The sequence below is a fragment of the Manacus vitellinus genome, unplaced genomic scaffold (genome assembly GCF_001715985.3).
Source record: "Manacus vitellinus isolate BGI_N305 unplaced genomic scaffold, ASM171598v3 scaffold_79_pilon, whole genome shotgun sequence".
In the NCBI taxonomy this organism is placed as follows: Eukaryota; Metazoa; Chordata; class Aves; order Passeriformes; family Pipridae; genus Manacus; species Manacus vitellinus.
In genome coordinates, this window is record NW_021940812.1 from 1,395,057 (window position 1) to 1,417,460 (window position 22,404).

The 22,404-nt window shown below is 43.5% G+C and overlaps 1 protein-coding gene across 1 annotated transcript in view; it reads left to right on the forward strand.

Annotated features, from left to right (window-relative positions):
• The first annotated feature begins 21,600 nt into the window (after positions 1–21,600).
• Positions 21,601–22,404, forward strand: part of RBM33 (RNA binding motif protein 33) — a 103,583-nt gene continuing 102,779 nt past the window's right edge. Inside the window, 1 exon segment of the mRNA XM_025896360.2 lies at positions 21,601–21,655. Coding sequence (XP_025752145.2) covers positions 21,628–21,655 — 28 coding nt within the window. The 5' untranslated portion in view covers positions 21,601–21,627.

Genomic DNA, 22,404 nt, shown 5'->3' on the forward strand with positions numbered 1-22,404 from the left:
TAGGGCAGCGTTCCACTACATAGAGCTTCCCAACCACAAAAGCAGCTTCTGAAAGCTTGTTCCTCAAAGTCTATCATCCCCAAAGTAAAACACTAAAACTCCTACTGCAGATGTTTAAACTAAGCACTTCTCAGAACAAAGAGCTTACTCAGCCTGAAAAAGACTACCTACAGAGAAGTGCTAGCGTCTTAGCTCCCCACTTCCCCAGTCTCCAGCATCTGGGGGCCGTCTCAGTCACTGCTCAGCCTGCCACCCCAAATCCAGCTGCCGGCAGAGGCAGCAGGGTGGGACCTCTCAAAACTGCTGTGCCTCCATCACCCACGGCTTTGTCAAGGGATTTGGGAAGAGAGGTATGGCTGCGTCTGAAGCCACAGTGATCATCAGGGAGGACTTATTTCAATATGCTGTTGAAGCTATCTGATGTCAGGTTATATGTCTCAGGGGGACGCGTTTTTCGTGTAGTTTGTTATGCCATCTGTTAAGAAAGGCAGCCACTCGTCTCTCCGCTCCATGACCACAGATGGGGAGTTTTTCCCCCTGTGTGCATTACTGTCAATATATGCCAAAGCCTTCTTAGCTGGAGCCAGGTGGAATCACCACCACGACAAGCACGCCTGGGAAGAAGGGTGCTGAACAGGTCTTCCCAAGCACCTTGGTCACGGTGCACAGAGGAGCTGAACAAACAAAGCCAGTCCACACCAGCAAGGGCAGGTCCCCAGAACCCCTCTGGTTTGCAGGGCACTGAGCAACAACTCCAGCAGCAGAGCTTGAGGAGGAGGTTGTGCACCTCCATGCAGCATGGTGTGCAGCCCCATCGTAGATTTGACCCTCCTGTTGGCTGGCTGTGGGTGCTGCTTGCCCCAAATCACCATCTGGCAACAGCACTGTGAGTCTCAGGTGCAGAAAAATAATCCAAAGCCTCCACTTCTGCCTCTGTGGAGATGTCACGGCTCTCAGTGGAGGCTTGGTGTGCACTTAACTAAATACAGCATCCCCAGTGCTCCAGACTGCAAAGGAAACCGTGCCCTGCTGACTGACTGAGTCCTGCAGGGGAAAAAGCAAACATGGAGCGAGCAGCACGTCCCCCAATGGCTATAGGCAGCTATTAACTTAAGCATCAATAATTCTCCTTTTTTTCAGGGGTGATTATTGCACCTTTTAATATTGAGCTGACACTTTTCCAGTGTGACCTAGTCCATTTCAGAGCCTGAAGGCAAAAAGTTTTAAAGGAAGGCTTTACAGACAGGGGACTGTACCTGGAAGTTTTATTGAAAATAAGAAGATTTATGGAAAATGGACATTAGTTAGGAAGGCAGTTTTTTCTACCTATCACTTCTTACAAAAGCCAAGCTGGCCTCAGCAAACACAGACCTCAGCCAAGCCTCTCATCTTGGCAAAGCCTCCTAGGCTCTTGCTCCCTGTGCCTACTCCATCCAGGCTCTGTTGCATCCACAAAGGAAGGTGAGGCGTTCCCTGCTCCAGATGAGCCACACTGGGGACCAGGTAGGAGCCCCAGAAACCATGAGGGATTAGGAGAGAGCCCGAGGTGCCACAGAGTGGTCCGGAGGTACCAAATGACCAGCACTTGCTCATCCTGGATTTTTACAGTCAAATGCAACTTTCGACTGGTGTCCAGTTCCTGCAGTGAGAGGGAAGATGCCCTATGCAAAAATTTCACTCTTGAAGTCTGTGTGGACTTAAGGCTCCTTCCTCCCATCTCATACTGTAGAATCAGGGTTTAATTTGACAAGTGATGTAACCAAATAAAAACATGAAATCACTTCAATAGAATAGTGTGACTAATGGAAAGGATAACTTAATTTGCAATCTCTTCTCTACTTCCTCCATTAACTTATTCCTGCTATAATTTAAGTTTGCACATGCCCATGGAACAGCCCTAACTTCTCATAAAACCCTTTTCAAATGAACAGATATCTTATACACATACATCTTTGAGGCATGTAAGTCCCTGTATCTAAAGCAACTTCCAGCAGAGCTCTGCCTGCCATGAGCTCTCAGTAGGGTCTGCCCATACACATTTATTTTGAGTGCCCACATATTGCACCTGCATCTCTAACGGCATGGCAGGGAGACAGCTGGCAGGATCCCCTGGCTTGGGGATGCTTCAGCCACAGGCCAAGTTCACCAGCGTTTATGTGGAGGCCCAGGGAACCAAAATCTTCCTCCACGTCTCTTACAACTGGGAGGCTGCCAGTGCTACATCCGCCTCTACAAGTTATGAGTCCTGTAACAAGTATTTGGACTCCAAAAAATAGGGCCCCAGGAGGGAAAGGATTAGGCACAACCCTTAAAAAAATGAAGTCTTTGTGTTTTAACATCCTCATTCACATCTCAGCCTCTGTCAAGCTTTTCACACAGTGCTTTGGGTGGGGGACAGCCAAGAGTCATGGCACCTTGGAGGGAGCTGCCACTTGAGGGAGTATGTCCTTAGACACCAGGAAGGGCAGAAATAAAGCAGACCTTCGAGCAGAGAAACATTTGCTCCTTTCTGCGCCTGTATAATTCCCCAGATGGACACCCACTGGGATTGCCAGATCTAAAATATGAAAATACAAGGTGCAGCAGCTGCAGCAGCTGGAGGAAGCTGTGAGGAACTATTTTTCCATTGTGTCACTCGAAAAAAAAAACATTGGAAATGGAAGAGAAGATAGAATAGAAGTAGAGAAAAAAAATAGAAAATTAAGAATAAAAACTGCAGGGAGGTCAGCATAGACAAAAGAGGAATAGAAGTAACAAAACAGGAAAAAAACTCCACCACTTTCAGTCCTGAAAATGAGCACATTTGGAGAAAAACAACAATTCTGCTCTTACAAAAATTTGAAAGAAAAACCCAAACAAAAAAACCCTGAATGGGCAAAAATGCTGGCCCTAATAAAAACTCATGATGTCCTCAATATTTTAGGCAAATGACCAGCAACATGACAACTTTTGTGCATCGATCCTTAGGAAACAGCACTCCCCCCGATTCCTGTCAAGAAGGACAAGGGATTAGCTCAGGCACTGAGGAGCTGACATAGTTAAACACTGCTGCTGGCAGATACAATCCAGTTTATGACTGAGGTTGTAAAAATACGCATGAAAGCAAATTCGTAAGAAAGATACTCTAATGAAGATGTATAGAAGGGCTGTAATGCCATGTAGCCTCTTGATAGCTAAGGCCCTGATCCTGCAAATTAAGCTAAGCGGCGAAGTTAATCAGATGCATAAGCATTTGCAACATCAGTGGATTTTTTTTCTTCCCCAAATGAGCTAAATTCAAAAAGCCTTGGTTTAAATTACACGAAGATATTAGCAACATCAGTTCTTTATTAGGAGCAGTTTATTCATTCAGGGTGTACAGTACGGAGCAACACGCCTGGCATGGTTAGCGATGCGTGAACCTGAAGGGGAAGAAATCCCTTTGCATTCCCTTCACAGCCAAGTTGCACAACAATTCAGGCTGCTGCCTCAGCAGCCAAATGGGCATTTTTCCAAGCCTAAAAGTCAGCAACGAACCCAAGTGTTAAGGCAGCTTTGTTCTCCCTTAAAGCTGACCAGAAATCCTTGGAAAGCTCCCTTGGAAAGGATCACCCTTTCTCCACTCCATCTCCTCCCCGACAGCCTCTTTCTCTAGCATATCACAACCATGATGTTCTGCTCTAAAGCAAGGGGTGAAAACATCACATGGTTTCACAGGGTCAACAGCAAAACCTTTGGTTCATGGTAATGCTATAGAAGTCCTGGTGAGGATGACAAAACTAGAGCAATACACCTGAGGGATGACGAGAAGAAACACTGCAGGCCCTCCAACTCATCTCCTATCTCAGAAGTGTAAAGTTGTGGCAAACACTGTTAGCAGCAGGCCTGGTAGGGTAACACTCAGGAGCCATCCTGTGCTTGTCTTCATGGCAGGGAATTAAATACTAACTTGAGGCAGTAAATCCTACTTATAATTTTCACACCTCAAAGACATCACTAAAACCACCTCTTTTGTATGATGCAGGACGTCTTGTTCAATGAGAGAGAAAAACTGTCAGAAGCTGAACAGGCGAATGAGAGTGGGAAGCCTGCTCCACAAGCAGAGCACCTGTGTGAGCATAATATAACATGATCAAGGCTGTGGGGCTGGGGTACCTTGTTGTTCTGTCAGCACACCCTTCAGCACCCTGTAAGGCTTTTTGTACTGATTAGTGGCATGGTTTCTCATTTCAGTAAATTCTTATTGAGGGTAACATAGCATACAAGGAACATCAGGAATGCTCATGAGATACCTGTGTGAGGTGATCAGGAACTACCTTCTGTACAGCGAAAAGAAGGTGATGTTGGCATGGGATGCTCAAGCTAAACCATGATATAAAGCAATGCTATATAGAGGGTAAAACTGTGCCAAATATTTTAGATAGAAATTTATTCAGAAAGAAATAGAGCAAGCACCAAGGGGAAAGATGAATACAAAAAGAACAAGCAAACAAATGGCTCTTGCTCTTCTCCAGCATTTTTCAAGAGGCTTAACTGAAAATTTCTAAACGTATTTTCTCAATATATATCCTCTCCATTTTCTAGTGGCTCTGATAAGATTAATTTCTCATCCCAGCAATCTCCTTGACTAGTAATCACCTCTTTACCAAATATTTTCATCCCACACCACCATAGCTGCATCCCACACCGCAGCACCTCCATGAGAGACTGTGCTGAATGGTCACAATGCATTTAGAAAACAAGAATGCCTATAAATATTTCAGAGAAATTTCAGGGAAACCCCCAAATTCAATGGTCACTTGTAGTCATTCATGATTTAAATTTAGCAAAAGGAGTAAAGGATCTAATCTTGTCTTTGAACCTTGATCTCATACCAAGAAGCAAGATAGCAATGACAGGAGTGAAACAAAGGTATAATTTCTAGTTCGTCCCTTTCCAGACAAATGTATGGAAAATATTTGGAGTACATATAATTGTTCTTGCTTCCTTTTTTGGTGTTGGCTCTACATACTGGTCTTTCCTGGAGATAAATACTGTGCCAGACGGACTTTTGTTCTGACATGGTCCACAATTTTTTACATGGTTGTAGGATCAAGACCTAACTTTTCAAAATTTCCCAGGTTTGGAAGTGTTGTAAAAATAGAAAAGAAAAAGAAATGCCATCAATCTATTAATATTTTAAAGTTTTGTTTTGGATTATTATTATTATTATTATTATTATTATTATTATTATTATTATTATTATTCCCTGCACTATTTGTAATAACCAAAAAAGTTTTAAATAGTTATAGAGTGGCAAGAAGAAAAGTAGAAAAGCAGACACAAAAAGGAAAAGAAAAAAAACCTTAACAGCTCATTTTATTTCCAACAAGGTAAAAAAAGATGAAGCGAGTATTAAAATTATCTTAAGAATTGCAAATAAATAGTAAGAATGATTAGCAAAACTAAATGTTGCTTCGTTTCAAGTCTGCAAGAGAAAATCTGCTTTTTTAAAAAAAAATTAAATATGATTTAAATTAATTCAACTTATTCATGAGTTAACCTCTTTACTTTGGTCTAACCTCTCCGCATCAGAGCGCCGGATGAAGGGGACATGGAGGGAAAAGAAGAGGGGGCTTCCTGGAGTGCTTTGTGCTGAGCCTATTTTGGGTTGCATAGCAGCTGGTGGGCAACTGTGGGCAGCATCTATAAGCTATAGCAACGCTTGGGGTGAAGGTTGGCAGCATTGCCAGCATTTGGAACAGTCCCGAAACCCAGAACCGCAAAGACATTATGAAGCTGTTTTCCTTCCTTGTCTTGTGCTGAGCCTCCTGGGAGGCACAAGACAAAACCTGGCACTGACGTTCTTCTTGATCTCTATCAGGCAGAGCTTCCACACCCAGAAACATCCACCGCATACGCATTCACAGAATTGGACCAGTGGGTTTCAGAGCTCATCCTTTTCTTACAGTCAGGACGATAACAAACCCTACATGTACATCAGCTCTTGGAATAACTGCTGGAACAAGACCAAACTGGTAGGCAGGATGTTTAGCCCAACAAAGCCTGGCTTTCAAACTTAGAAATGTTTGATAATAGTGTTCCCTTAATTTGCTGCAGAAGATCCCTTTTGCTAAATTTAGGCACTAAACAGCACCGCTGACCCGTTCTCTTTGCAGGAGGCCTGGCATGGTGCAAAAGAACTTTCTGGAATCATTTGTTTGACACAACTCCACAGCTGCTGTGCAAACAAGGATTCACCACGAGCTGGTACTTGTGCAATCACTGACTAAAACATTTGCTCTTGAGGTGATTCATATTGTCAATGCAAACATAAAGGTGAGCAGGTTCTGGGAGGTACATCGCAAAGTCAGCACCATTGGTACCAGAGCAGACAATGCTTCCCCATGACAGGTAGTGAATGTGCATTTCAGCATAGCTCCTGCTGGAAAGAGAGGAATGTGGCCATCAGTCTCTGGTTTCTGAATAACTAATCACAAAATGCTTTCAAGGAAAAAAACCCCCTAAAATATTAATATTTTTTTTTTAATGGTTGCCAAACCTGACGTAGCCAAAACATCGAGCAGTTTCCCTTGCAAATTTCTGCTTGAGCAGGCTCTTCCCAGATTAACAGGAAGGTCAGCAGCTCCCATCAGAGCAGCCTTTGCTCTGCAGCTGCAGCCTGACACCTGTCAGCTTAATCAGCTGGATTTGAAACCTTCCCCAAACCCACAGGCTCTGTTGGGAAGCAGGCATCCCAACCTGAGCTCAGGCTGGACTCATTTGGAGCCCAAGGTGGACCAATAAGTGTCCTTCCTTCCATTGGCATCTGGCATCTGGCACCTACGCTGAAGAGACACAGCACTTGCTGGTATGTCACAGGTCTGCTACTGCCAGCACCCTGGGAGGTGACACCAGGGGCCTAAACGAATCGAGAAACAGGGAGCCTCAGCAGCAGAGCCTCCTGCCTTGCCTGACTGGAGCTCCAGCCAGGTAGCACCACGGTGGGGCTGGAATTGGAGTTACTGTGGTGAATCACCCGGCATGAAATGACCTCATTGGACACTTCCTCAGTGCAGGATTTCTGGATGATGCAGCAAAGCTGATTGTAATGCTAATTGTCTTACAGGATTGCAGGGCTGTGCTTATGTCAGACCCGAGCATCGCTGGATGCAGGATCGGTCCCCTCCCCTTCAGGGAATTTGAATCCTATTTTAAGTCACCAGTAAAAATAAGGTTTCACTAATTCCCAGTTGATTGTGTCACAGGAGTATTGCACACACACACACACACAGAGAGAGCAGCATCTGCTCCAGAGAGATCCAGTGCAAGGATTTGGGGCCTATGAGGAGGTTTGGGCAGCAGCTTGTGATGGGTTCAGCCTTAGTGGTTGCAGTCAACTCTCTTATAACTCTTATAAATGCTCTTGTAGTAAACACAGTCCCCTCACCCCACGGCAGAGGTGAATGCTACTTCCAAAACAATCTTAAATGCAACCCAAAAGGTTGAATGTGGCTGGGCTGCCTGAGCTTCTGCAGTACCTTATGCAACAGGATGATGTGCTTGCTAAAGCCTTTTGACTGACACTGGAAGCTTGAAAACACAAAGAGGAAATGGAAATCTAATGTTCAGTATTGAGTATTTCATTTTTTCCCCCCCTGCTTCAAAAGTCAAACTGAAGACTTCATCTCACCCACCTCGGCTTCCCATTAAAGCCAAGTCAGAGGATGCTCCCATAGCTGTGATTCTGAAATCAGACCACATGAACAGTCACCAAGCAAACAGCCATGCAGCCAGTTATGCTCTCGTCCCTGGGATTGTCCAGGGTTGCAGACCAGGGACACCTGCTCCCCAAGACCCCAGCTGCCACCAGTCTCCCTGGACAGCAGGGCATGAAGTCATCAGGCTGTACAGCAGGTGCTGCATAGTATAGTCTCCATTCGACCTTCATATGGACCTTTTCTTCCAGAGCCTCTCAATTCATTCACTTTTCTTGTTTAAGCAATGAGAAAATGATTGGTTTTGTTGTTTTTCTCTAAGATATAAAACTCAAGCTTGTTCCATATCGTTAAATGAATTTTTAACTATCTTGCAGCTATTGAAAAGAATTTTCACAGTATTTTGCAGTTTGAAGTTGAAAAAGGTTCATGTCTTGAAATATTTTGTCTAAGCTTAGTTTCTTTGTCTAACTAAATCAGTAAACTTCTGTGTGACCCAAACATAATGATTACACTTTTAGATCAGTAAAAACTTCAAAGGAGCATGTTCATTGCAAACTACAAAACAGTCCTAGAATATTCACTGAAATACTCTGCATCAGGAAACATATACATATTCATTAGCAGTTTTTATTTATCTTCAAAACACTACAGTTCTGAAAAAACAAATCAAACAGAAGGCTAAAAAGCCTTGTATTCAGTCTAGACTACTCAGGAAATCATTAGTATTACTGCAGTTGTACTGAGTAGACAGGGTTATTAATTAAGACATACTGGTTTGCTTTGGTGTGCACTATCCTCAGCAGAAGATCTGTCAAGTTATTGTGGTTTGTACAAAAGTTTTCTCTGCATACCATTTCTCATGTTTTCTAAAATAAAAACAACTCAAGGTCTTCATGCTTTTAAATTTCTCAGGGCTCTATTCACTGAAAATGATGGCAAAAATCCTACCCACTACAGTTTAATAGACTCAATATAGAAATATATTTGTTACAATTTGAAAGTATCTTGCTGTTTCCTCAGTTGATAACCCCATAACTTATTTTATGGGCCTTTGACTCTGGGAACAACTGCCAGCAGTCTGTGTTCTGTGCAACAACAGTCTTCTGGAGATTTGTGTTTGATTCGCCACAGAAATGAAATCTAACCTCCCCAGAGAGGAACAATGACCCAATAGTCCTGTATAAGGCTGAGAATTAGGGGAGAGGAAATCAGTTTTGCAATAACATCAAACTTCTGTGATCTTGGACAACATCCTTGTGAAGGTCTACACCGCTCTGCCTGGAAAGCAGCATGACTGTGATGAATTGCTGTATCTGGAGCTTCATGTCGCTGGTCTATGTCTGGGTCCTGAGCCAGTTCCAAATGAGTCCCTGCCAGTATCTTTACACTGATCTGCATTGTAACACAGAGAATAAATCCATCTGTAGTCATAGACCTGAGAAGACTGAAAAATGAGCCTACTTTGATTCCTGTGACATTAGGCTTCTAGCAATAGCTGAGGAGTACATATTTCTCTATAGACCCCTACTCCTCCCATATAATTTTATTCTTAGTTTTAAAATGAGAATGAAAGTGGTGACTGGTGAGGAGAGTCTGGTCACCCTGTTCTGGGGGTAACGAGTTCAGTGAGCTGGACCACTCATCCCCAGAGAGTAAACTCTGATGTCTTCTCTTTACTGATACAGGTGTATACATTCTCTTCATTTGAGGACTCATCTGCTTTTTAAATAATGATTCTGTGGTAAATGGTGTGAAGTGAGATTGTGCTGACTGAATGAGAATGTGAACATACCTGTGAATGTATCATAATCTGAACACGTCCTGACAGCATTGATGCCTAACAGAAAGAAATCTGTATTTTCCCTAAACCAAAACTGCAAAGAAATATAAGCAAATATTATCCAGACTTCAACAAAAGGCAGTACACAAGGTACTTCTGTTTCTTGAGCTAATTTTGCCAGTAGCTCCTCAGAGTAGAACTGCATACTGATCCTTAATCTTCTTCAATCTCTGACCAAAGTGATGCTCTTACGAGGTCTTTGTTTCATTCTCTTATTGAGATTGGGATCTGCCTTCTCCAGGCTTTCATGAGTGTCCCTACCTCAAAGAACTCACAAAGTAAGCACACAAAGAGAGACAACCAATAAATTGAAAACACAGTCATGAGGATCATAAAGGGGCAACTATGAGAAGTGAAATGGCCACTTGTCACAGCATGCTAACTCCACAGAAGGTGAGTTGTATGTTTTATGTCCTAAAGTAGCACAGCCACTTCAGCATCGCTTGAAGGTGTTCTCCTGAGGTAAGCACAGGTCACAGCCACTCTTCTGCCCCTCACACACTCAACACACAGTCCTTGGCATGTCTAAGGCTGCAGACTGCATTGGCACAAACTTCTTCCTGCAACTCCTATTAAAATTCGTCTTTCTTAAAAAGTATTCCACATGGAAATTTCACAGATAATACTTTGTCTGAAAAAAAGGGCATCAAATGCCTTTTGGAGGTGGGTTTTTTTCAGTCTTCCCTCAAAGTTAAGAAGCACATTTCAGTCTCAATGGCAAATTTCAAAGTGTTTAATTGATCTTATCTTTTCTCTGTCAAGTAGACACTGGTGGATTCAGCCCAAATCCCAGTGTCCAGCAAAGCCTGAATTATTGTCAACAATCTGACATGACTATCTACGGTTTGAGTTCTGATGTGCTTAGCCAGAGATCCGTCGTCTTTTTACAGCTTTTATAGTTCCTTACCTTTTTTATTTTTCAACTCTCCTTACTCTGCAACTCCTGTAACTCCTTTTCCTTCATTTAGGTTCTCCGTAAGAGATTTCTCATGCCCTGTACTGGGAAGACATACACAAAACTGTTACACTTTCAGCTCCTCTGAGTTTGCTTCTCAGCCTGGAAGTTTCCTCTGTAATACAGGTCATGTATGAATGTGAAAGCTTGAGCCTAGATGGATGCTGGCAAATACTCCATGGAAAATCCTATGACTATTCCTATTAAGATGAGTAGTCTTCATACACCATCTAGCAGATGGAGTAAAACTTGACCTTTGGCTTTAGTGAAAGGCTCTTTGCAAACATTAGGGGCTTGTCTGTGCCAAGGTAATGTAAAACTCTTCTACTTCAGTGGATTTAGGGTCAAGCTGTAAAAGCAAAGACATAACTACACTGATGTGGAGCCTGATACAGAGCTTCCTACAGCGAGCAGCCTGTTGGTTTCTTCAGGACTCCTCTGGATGATATATTGGTGATAAAGATTTGCACACACACAGAAAAAGATCATTGCTTTGAAATAATGAAAGAATTTAAAATTCAGTTGTATACCGAATGAAGAGTATACAAGACACATATGGAAGACAGGAAGGAAATGGAAGCAGAGGAAAGTGTCGTGTCTTGAGGAAGGTCATGGAAAAGGTTGGAAGTAAGACTCAGAACAGAAAGCAGATGTTCTGGCTGGAGCTTTTGTAAAATGAAAAGACTACTTCTCACAGGGACCCCTCATCTTAGCATAATGTTGCAGTAACTGCTGAGGGGACCATGCAAACCCAAGCATCAGCCCATCACCTTTTCCAGAACAGAAACTCTGAGAAATTTTGGTGGGTATCAAACAATTTCTTCCCCAGAACGTGGCACGAACATAAGGTTGTGACAGAGGCAACATCATGGTATTGTATCAGCAACACCTGACAACATCCTTTGAAAAAATCCCTTGCATTAGATGGCACATTCCAAAGCACACAACTTCAAAAGTAATAATAACAAAGGTGTAGAGTCACCCCTGACAGACTGGCCATTTCCATCAGAACTATTTTACCCACAGACAGTGTTTTCTCTTCAGTTTTTGTTTAAAAACTAAAGGACTTTTCCTTCATTATTTTCTCACAGTCTACAGGGTATTCTAAGCGCCACTGGAAGCTGAATATAATGTTAACAATATGTAATTTAATAAATTTATGCCCATATTGACACCAAAAGAAAACCTGAGACTGCACCACTGTACTGTGTGTTTTTATTATACTGAAAGTACAGTTTCAAACATAATAGGGTTTATTCACAGCATATTTACTCCACTGAAGTGAGCATAAATATGTAAATATCTAAGGTTTAGACTGGGAATTGCCTACTGCTGCTTTCAAGTCATGCAGCACTCTCTGCACTCTAAATGCAGGCTGACAGCAAAAACGGCAGAACTGTACTTCCAAGGAAAGTATTACAGAAGGATCAACCTTGCATATCATTTCCCTACCCCTGACTTCTAATACAGAATGACAGTGGACACACAGTTGTAGCTTTCACACTACTTTAATGGAACAACTACAGAGAGAGCGAGAGCACAAACATTGCTGATTGGGGCAGCTCCCACTGGAGTGTCATTTGAAGGAAGAAAAATCCCTTTTTAAAAGATAGCATTCAGATGTATGAAGCAAAATAATTTCATGTTGAAATACATGTAAGTGATGGGTGCTGAATTTGTTCCCTAGTTTTCAGGGAAGAAAAGGACAGAAGTGCCTGTGAGCAGCACTCAGGTGAAATCTTTCCCTGAGTGCTATAAACACAAAGCGAAATAAAAACAAAGTAGGTGGTGGGTAAGTTATTCTGCTGAAGCCAGTGGATGCAGCTCCACTGGCTTCTCTTGAGTATGAGGCAGCAGAGACCTGTTTGAACGACTTCAAGGCATGAGAGGCTACACCAAGGTAAGAGAACTCTGTATGGGATACGTTAGAGTGAGGGACTGTGCTTATAGCTTTCTCTGAGGCAGAAAGCTCAATCAGTTTTCAAAGTTGCAAATAAACAAGAAAAAAGACACAGCAGAATTACTCGGGAGGCAATTACCAAAGGGTAGTTGGAGCAAGAGGGAATAATCCCAGCTTCACATCTGGGATTTCAGGTCTAAGCAAATATCTGAGTAATCGTCTTTAGCTGTGTACACATTTTAATTCACACCTTTCCACTCACTTATTGCTTCCACGCCAGAGAGTTTTTTAAAAAGTGAATCAATTGCCTATAAAAGGTGTCAGATTGTCAACAATGGAAATGAAATCCCCTGGTTCCTGAACAAACAGGCTCAAAGCAGCACAACAAACTTCCACTCACCACCGAGGCAATTTGCCTCTCGTGTAACCTGGAGGGTATCTCTCATTAGAATTGCTACTCAGTCCTGGCTTGAATTGCTCCAAGCTCTTCTAACACAATCTGATCCCTTCAGACTCTGCTTTACTGCCCCATTCAAGCATGAAGAATTCAAGCTGGAACAGGTGCAGAGCAGGATGATTAACAATCTGGGGAACAGGGGGTCTTTCACAAGCAGAGCTGCCAACGCTATCAATTTATGTGGTAGACAACTGCTTTGGGCAATAATCTACTGGATTTCCAGTATGTGGCAGCTTAGGTTCTTGGATGTCTGGAAATTCAGGAGAATTTCACAGAGCATACACAAAGCAACTTGAGGTGGAACGAGCAGCAAGTCTGATGTCTCCCTGGTCCCAGAAGGGGCACAGACTCAATTGGTGGTTGTCACTCCTGGACCTGCAAGGACAAAATGGTCCAAGGGGGACTTGGTTTATGTACCGTAGTAAAGGCTGACTGATTTATGGGCTTAGATGGGGATGGAAAGGAAAAACACTGGGAAGGAAGAAATGTCACTTATGCTAAAAGATAGTATCAGCACTAAGAACAAACAAGTATGGAAAGGCCAGGGATACAGTCATACTGTAAACTGGAAGATCTCAGATAATTATTAGTATAAGGATGTTGCACAACAGGCTTCCTCTAAGGGAGGTGGAGGCAACAGCCCAGCTACTTCTGAAAAAGGCTTGAACCTTTATGAAAGACTCTATTAAAAAGTGTCTGTAACATTAGGGACTAAATCTGCTAAATCCAAAGATCCTGTCCTGTTTTCAACCATGCAGTGGCCTTTATGTGCCGTTCTCATAAAAAACATATGCTCTTCTCTCCTTTCTCTGGAATTTCCTCTGTGTTTTTCTCCACTGAGCATTAGCTTTGTGTTTTCCAGTGTGTTTACCTTATTCTGAGTGCCAGTTCTTTGCATTAGCCTTAATTTCTTTATATGTTTTCTGCTTATATAGACAAAGGATAGAAAATTAGGCATAATTTAGCTTAGTTGACAACACGGTCATTAAAAGAACTGTCTTGAAATTATCTCCATCCCTTATTTTCTTTTATTGTGCAATCCCAATGTTTTCTAAACTTTACAACATAATCACAATTATAACCCTCTGAAATCAGAGGTGAATGAATCTCTTTCATGACCATGGCATCATGAAGTCACTGGAAAATCTCCTGCGAATCAAAGGCTAAATTTCCACTTCAGCTGAGAGCTGGTGCATTGTGAATAAAAACTACATAAATCTTATTAATTTCACCCAGTGAAGGCCACTGGTAACATTCTTCTCTATTACAACCTCCCTTATAAAAGTCTATCTGAATCTTTAATACTAAGCCACGAAGAAAAGACAACAGCCTAGAACTTAAAAAATAAGGTCTTTTCAATTAAAGATTTAAAAACAGGAGAAGGCATCTTACGTACCTTTTTCTTATCTTTCAGATAAAGACCTCTTGGGTAAGCTTGGTAAATCCTTATCTGCTAGATAAAGGGCCACTATGATGGGCCTTATCGCTTAATTAAATCCTGGTACTATGTACAATGAAGTCAATAATTTGTTATACAAGATAGCACTTCAGCCCCTGCTGCATTGGATAATGCATCTCTATCCTGTACCTGAGCCCTCTGGAATGGGTCATGTTCCATCACGTGCTCCTGGGCTGCCAGGAACTCATTAAAGGAAAGGTGCCCAGATTAACACGGATGGGCTGTGATAAATGAATCTGTTGGATCAACTAGATAAACTAAGGTCCCCAAATGGAACTGATTTGATATGTAAGGCCTAATTCTCTCATTCTTCCTGGTAAGGAACTTAGCTGAATGTGAAAAATTTGTGGATTTTCCCAAGTAAAATACTGATGCTGTCAATCACTGCAATGGAAAAACAATATAACCAAAGTTAATGTTAGAAGATGTTGTGAAAACTGCAGAACAAACGTAGCTACTGAAAAAACCTCACATGATAAGGTCTAAATCCTGACCATCCTTGTGTTCATTAAGGTTCACATCACTCATTGCATTTACATCCACACATATGGGGTGAAAAAAGAGACTGATCAATAACAGCTATAGCAACTATCACCACGTATCATACTGGCAAGGTCTTCCTGAATGCTAAACCCAGTTCAAACGATTCTCTCTTCCACACAAACATATTTGCATAAAGCAGCCTAATACTTGCAATGCTTCATTTCACTAATTGGCTTATTGGTAATGTGCTAGAGTGATCTGTTCCTGAGTCTGTTTGGCAACGCCACTTTTGTGCATATAAACCCATCAAATCAGGTGCATTGTATCTCTGAGTCTCTGAAAGACCCCATTAAAGCCTAAACCCACTACCCCTTAGGCCTAACAAACACAAATTGTTTGATCCTGTAATATGTGCTGAAATTCTACCAGCCAGGAGTCTTTTCCTGGTAAGTATGGAAAATTTTAGACTCAAGATCTGCTACTGGCACTAATCTTTCCCAATACTATCAAAACAGCAACTCTATGCTTGAGATTTATTTCCCTTCACTTTGATCAAGATTTGTCTCCCAAAGCTAAGAGCCATCATTCAGTCCATCTAATGTAACTGAATGAAGGAGGCTCACACAACGAGCTTAGCTTAGGCATCTGAGCTTCAGACAACTAAAGGTAAGGATCATTTATCCCTCCCTTAGAAAGAATCCCCAAGGAGTGTCTGAGCACACAGCTGCAGCAGTGTGACAGGGCAGATGTTGTTCATGAAGGATGGGGCATCAAAATTCTTGGGTGCCCAGTAAGACAAAGGTCCAGATGAGGACGTTCATATTGAAGATGTTGAGTGCTCTGAACTGTATTATCTTTACTTATTTATGCCAATGATGTGCTCAGATCTACACTCTCAATGTTGTGGAGACAACTCCTAGCCACTGGGATAAACAGGAGTAACCATAAACTGACTCCAGATTATGCCAACCAAAATCCTCCCTATTATGACTATTCTGTAAACTTAGCATCTCCACACATTTACAGCGTTTGTTACAATCACATTCATGCTTTCATAAAGCTGAGGGCATCCAGCTTCCAGGAACCACTGGTATTAATGCCAGGCTAAATACACTCTAAATTGCTCGGGTTGTGTGCGGGAGTTCCTGGATTTCACAGCTGGGTACTTCTAGCAAATTGTACTCCTTTCTGTGCATGGTCCCAAAGGATTTCCCCATAAATGCATAGACCTAGTTCTTGCATGTCTGGCAAACTCTTCTTGTATGCTTGCCAAGTTTTAAAGGGCAAGGAATCAACAGCTGATAATTTATGCCAGGAACCTACAACGATCCAAACTCACCCCTTGTGTAATTCTGGTAAAGTCAGCAGAGTTCCAGGGGAGAAGTTGTTGGCTTAGCAAAGTAAATTTTCACTGACATTTGAGGAATACACAGTATCAATTAAAGCAGAGCTAATTATTGCTACTATTATTTGTATTGCAGTAGTTCCCAGAGGCTTTTAACAGGATTATAGCCTTCTGGCACGAGGAGTTCTCAGGAACATAAACTCTGATCTGGAAGTTTCGTATGATTGGCATTTGGTACCTCCGCACAATGTCTATATGTTCAGTGGGGCTCCACCAAGCACGGGGCTTTGTTCACAGGTATGGGCCACAAGAATCTGAGCCACAGGAGTTCCTTGTGATGCTCTGAGGTTTGCCTGGAGTCATCACATGTCCTTCTGCTCTTTTACAGCCTGGCCTGTGTCCAGACCAAGCAAGCCCTTCCCAAAGCTCAGCATTTGGGCAAGGCCAACAATGCTGTACATTGGCTCCTTGTCAGGAAATCTTGGGAAACACTCCCAAGACTTATTTATTCTGATATGTTTATCATGGGCTACCACTTCCTTTACCTAAGAATGGGGGATCTTAAACATTTTCTACTGCATTGAGTCATTCTTCCAAGGAAGGACTGACATTTGTCAGCTTCACCCCAATTCCCCTGCTGTCCTGACACCAGATGGGCTTCCTGGTGAAACGAAGTAAAGCTTAGTCATTAAGACTTCCAGTATCCAGACTGAAAAAAAAATAGAAATAAACCACTGTAATATATTTAACAGTTGGTGTTTCTTGATTTCTTTTCTCTAGATCCCTAAAATATACTGCAAATACTGGGGGCCAGAGCAATACCCAGGCTTCTGAGTGCTGCTCTCAGTTCAGAAGCCAAAGTAAAGCCCAAACCTCCCTGCAGCCAGTTGGAGCTGGTAATAATTTTTATATTTTACACTACAAGAAGATATGTGTTCTGTTGAGATTTTGATCTTTGGTGATTGATCAGCTTTCCAGGGACTCCACACATGACACATTAATAACACACTTGACATATTGCTTGTTCAGCCCATTTCTCAGCTCACAGGCTCTCCTGTTCTCCACCCTTGCAGCTGTTTCAGGGGTCCCAGGGTCACATTGCTCTGAAGAAACTACAGTCGAAATAAGATGCATCAAGTGGATTGCAGACAACAAGGGAGATAAGCTGCAGCAAGGGCATAAATATGTAACAAGAATGCAGAAGGAAACAGAAAGAAAAATTACAGTGATATCAAAATTTGGTACACATGAAACTGCTCACAGCTCTGAAACTACAGATAGTCGTGGGGCTGAAATACACTTAGAATGTTTTCTGTTCAAAGTTTATTACACCAGCGTTTTCCATAAACTTTGTATTAATCCTCATACTGTTCTCTTTTCTTAAGTAAGAAATTTATTATTTTTAAGTCTTTTCCACTTCCTAATCTACTTCCACCTTTCAAGGGAATTTGCTCAAAGAGAAAGCATCTTTCACCTGTGGCTATCTTTCAAGAGGTACTGCTGCCTCCTACAATTGCTGCCACTGCCAACAGGTCATAGATCAGGTCCTACATGACACCTACAAGAGAGTGAATTTGATTTTCACCCCTCATTTGTACATTTTAAATCCAGAATCTCCTGTCAAGTGTGACAGAACTTTTGTTGCATCACAGGATGTTGCTGAAATAACCCAAGAGCTGTTTATTGTCTGGTTTGGAGGAATTCATCCAAAGACAAGTTTAACTTTGAATGGAAAACAGTGTCTCGGAGTTGAGTGTCACTTTGAGAAGTTCAGCCCTCAACTGGACCACTGCTCTGGGCCAGCCTCTCATGCTATGAAAATGCAGTCTGGGTTTGCCAGACTAGAAAGAAAGCTCACAAAGAGGTAACTATGGTTAAAAGAATAAGTTAGAAGCACATTTTCTCCAGGGAATTAGGAACAATTTGCTGTTGATAACACTGTTCTTAATGCCCTCGTATTAATTTTAAGTGTTTAAAGGAATTAAACTCAAAAGGCTGCTGTACTGGATTCCTGACTGGTGATTTTTAACCATTTGAGTGTATGTGCAAAAATAAATAACGATTTAAATATAAAAAACATAAAAAAATGATTGTGCCTGTTCCAAAAATAAGCTACTAAGTATTTTGAAAAAAAAAAAAAAAGTTAACATTCAAACCCAGTATAAATAAAAGTGATAATGACTATTGCTGTGGAAACAGCTTAATGTACAGAAGTTAGGACACAGCAGTTTTTACTGAAAGGTTTAAAAGAAGAAGTTTAGCACTATTCTTATCAGCTTAGAGAGGGAAATCTGAGGCAGGAGATGCAAAGCAACCTGCCCCAGTAATGCAGCAAGTACAGAACCAGAATTACTGGATCTGGAATTCTCTGTTGTTCACTTAATCGCCTTGCAAGACAATCTGTTGCACTCCCGACTGCAAACGGATTTGCTTTGGAAGACTCACAGGCAAATATATTATTTATGCAGAACTTTCAAAAGTATTTAATAAAGTGATGATGACTAGTTCACATAAAGTAATTTTAATTCATGGATTCCAGAGGCTGCAAGTATGTTAACTTATTAAAAAGGCACGAACACACTTGCATTTTATAGCACAGGGTATGTAGTACTGAGCAAAATTTGGAGTTTTTTATATAGAATCCAGAGCAACTATAGCTTCTGGAATTTGAAAACTCATAGAAAGTCCTGAGCGAAGGTAAGCAGAGTCACCATACCTGTCTCTGCCATTATTGTTTAGGTCCCTGTTCCACAGCTACTGAAGTTCAGATATCTGGGAATGGTCATTTTTTTTGTACCAGAGCTGTGCAAAATGGCTGAAGTTTCTGTATATTAACAAAATAGTAGTTAAGTATTCTGTTATTCCTCTTTAACATTGGATTGGTGTGTTAAGCAAATGGTAAATTGAGTTCTATTTGGAGTGTCAGTCATAGCAATCAAATTAGATATTAAAAAGAGCAAAAATATAGAACATAAAAGACCCATAAAATACAGTCTTCTATGTATCTGAATGTCACAAAAGCTGCTCATTGTGAATACTGCTTATGTTTAACACTTAATTTCCCAGCCTTGAACAGAAGGGACACAGAGAATTATGATGAGAGAGCTGTGAATTTTAACAGGCTGCAGCTGTAACTGAGTCTCACCCCTCACACTTCTTCTCCATCCTGCCTTTAGAGGGTCCAGGAAACTCCGTCCTTTGCCCGGAAACCCTTTTGTATTGCAAACCAGCTTCACTAAAAAAGATCAATACCAAAGAGCAACTGGCCCTGTTGAAATAATCATAGGTTTTTACCACTGACAGTTCTAGTATTCACTCATCACTCCTACATCAGGCAATCAGAGCTGGTCTGAAGGACTACATATTAAATTATCAGCAAGCATCACCTACCAATGGTCTATTTCCTAAATTAAAGACAGAATTCAGTTGTGAGAGCGTAGGAATACATATAGAATAAACCTCTAGCTTCTGTAGTTGTGAAGGAAACCTTAAAAATGAGATCAAACGCAATATAGAGACAAGTCTGCAGGGAGCACAGAACAAAGTGACATGAGAACTTCCCTATTCTCATAGCGAGGGTTTAATCAGATAACGCCGATAATTTAAATACTAACATTGTTAATTATTTCCATGAGGACTTGTCCAACTGGGAAAGTTTTGCCGTTTACTTGAACTAAAGTAAAGTAGTATAGTAGGCTCCATTAAACTGTTTTAGATCAGATCTGGTTTCTTCACAAGTAGTGGCATAATTTTATATTGTGCTTAACCTGGTCTGTGCAGAATGCCACAAGTCCTAATTTCCCCTTTTAAAACTAGGAGAGGGCAGGAAGGAAACTCAAAAGGAAGATTTTTTTGGTAATTGATTTTCTGTGGGATCAGTGATCCAAACTGATACACTTGGCAAGCATGTGATCACTGGATCCTTTGGAAAGGAGAGAGGAGCAAGGAGCCAAGCAGCCAGGAGGGAAGTGCTTAGAGTGACAGCAGAGAAGGACGCACAGCCTACAGTGAACTAGACTGAGCATGTTGTAACACTGAACCTGTACAGTGTGTGCTTGGGTGACGTTTGAGTGGAGAAGCAAGAACCACACGGTCTGAACTGGTTTAGTTCAGTTTATACATGTTACTCCCCTGCACACTCAAAGCCTTAAAAGATGGGGGATCACTGATCTACGTAACTCTCCCCAAATTATCCCTTTCGTGGTGTATTTTAATCCCACTAACTTATAGTTTTTTTCTCACCCAACAGGCAGCTGAACTTGGGGGTTCATGCTGGACCCGCAACCTAATGAAGCCTCCATGCAGCCCAATGCATCCAGTTCTGGTTCTTCAGTTAAGGAATGACATTGAGGTGCTGGAACATGTCCAGAGAAGGGCAACAAAGGTGCTGAAGGGTCTGGGGCACAAGTCCTGTGAGAAGCAGCTGAGGGTGTTTAGGCTGTAGAAAAGGAGGCCCAGGGTGACCTTCTCTCTCTCCTCAACTCCCTGACAGGAGGTTGTAGCCAAGTGCGGGGCTGTCTCTTCTCCCAGGTAACCAGTGATAGGACAAGAGGACAGAGTCTTAAGCTGGGCCTAGGGGAGGTTCAAGTTGACAACAGGGGAACTTCTTCACAGAAAGTGTGATTAGACATTGGAATGGGCTGCCCAGGGAGGTGGTGGAGTCACCGACTCGGAGGTATTTAAGCAAAGATTGGATGTGGCACTGAGTGCCCTGGTCTGGTTGACACAGTGGGGCTGAGTAAAGGTTTGAACTCGATGATCTCAGGGGTCTTTTCCAACCTAATTGATTCCGTGACTCTGTGATCCTACGCGAGCCGGCCATTCCAGAGCCGGTCCGAGCAGCCGCCCACGTTGGCAAGACACAGCTGCAAACCCTCGTCAGGGAGGTGTGGGAGCTCCTCCCTCCCATTCCCACTGGTCACTGTTTATCCAGAGCAGGTGAAGCCCCTGCTTGTCCCCCTCCTCACGCAGCCGGGACAGACGATTCCTCTCCCTTTCCTCCCTCCCTTCCCTTCAATTCCCCTTCCCAGCAGCCATTCCGCCCTCACTGCGCCCATTCCGCCCTCACTGCGCCCATTCCGCCCTCCTGCGCCCCCGCCCTCACTGCGCCCCCGGGCCCCGCGCACCCGCAGCTCCCCGCCGCCCCCGGCGCGCGCACGCCGCGCCCCCTCCCGCCCCGCGCACCGCGCGGAGGCGACCGGGGTGGCGGGGGTGACAACCAGCGGCGCGCGCAGCCCGCCCGCCCCGCCGCGGGGGGAGGGCCCCGGGATCGCCGCCCGTCCATGGTGCACCGCGGCCGGCGACAGCGGCGGCGGCCGCCCTGGTTGTGTTAGTTTTGTTGTTCTCAGGCGGGGGAAGCGGACCCGCGGGGAAGTCGAGTCCGAGCCCTTCCCGCGTTCCTTTCCCCGCACCTCCCTCAGCCGTCACGGACCCGCCGCCTCCGGCGGGTTGGGCCGGGGCGCTGCCGCGACCGCCGCCGGCGCCGCCGCTTGGCCGGGGCGCAGGAGCCATGGCTGCCGCGCTGGGAGGAGGCGCAGGTGGGTTGCAGCGGGGCCTCGCGGGGCGGGGTCCGCCCGGGGCGGAGGCGCGTGTGGCCGGGGTCTTGCGGGGCCTGGGGTGGGCGCGGAGAGGAAGGGCAGCGGGCCGGCGTGATGGTCAGGGTCGGGCGGCGCGGGATCCGGGGGCAGCGGGAGCCCACGGCGCCGCTCCTGTCCCTGGGAGCCGGCGGCGTCCAGCGATGGGTGCTGGTGTGGCCCCTTGGCCGAGGCAGGGCCGAGGGGAGAGCGGCCTCGCCACTCACGGGGCCTCCGGGGGGATGGGTGTGTTGTACTTAATGGCGTTCGCAGAATCAGCGAGGCTGCGAAAGAGCTCTGAGATCAGCGAGTCCAGCCCGTGACCCAGCACCACCGTGGCACTAAGTGTTCAGTCTTTCCTTAAAACACCTTCGGGGACGGTGGGTATTCGTTCCCATAGTTTTTGCAGGTGCAGTGTATGATGTGTTTAAGTAACATATCTGTAATCTGGGGGGTGGTTATAATTCATTTTACAGACTGTCCAGAAGTAGAAGGGTCTCACTTGAAAAGTGTAAAATGAAGTCAGTACTGGACCTCAGGATTCTCAGGTGCTTTTTCTTGACTAAGGCCACCTCTACACATAGCATTTTAAATGACAGCTCAAAACCCTCTGTGGTTCTGATTGGTATATAAAGCAAACTCTAAAATGAAAATATTTGGTTGGGTGATTAAAAGAAAGGTTTGCCAGGCTCATACTTGGGTATGCAAGAGAG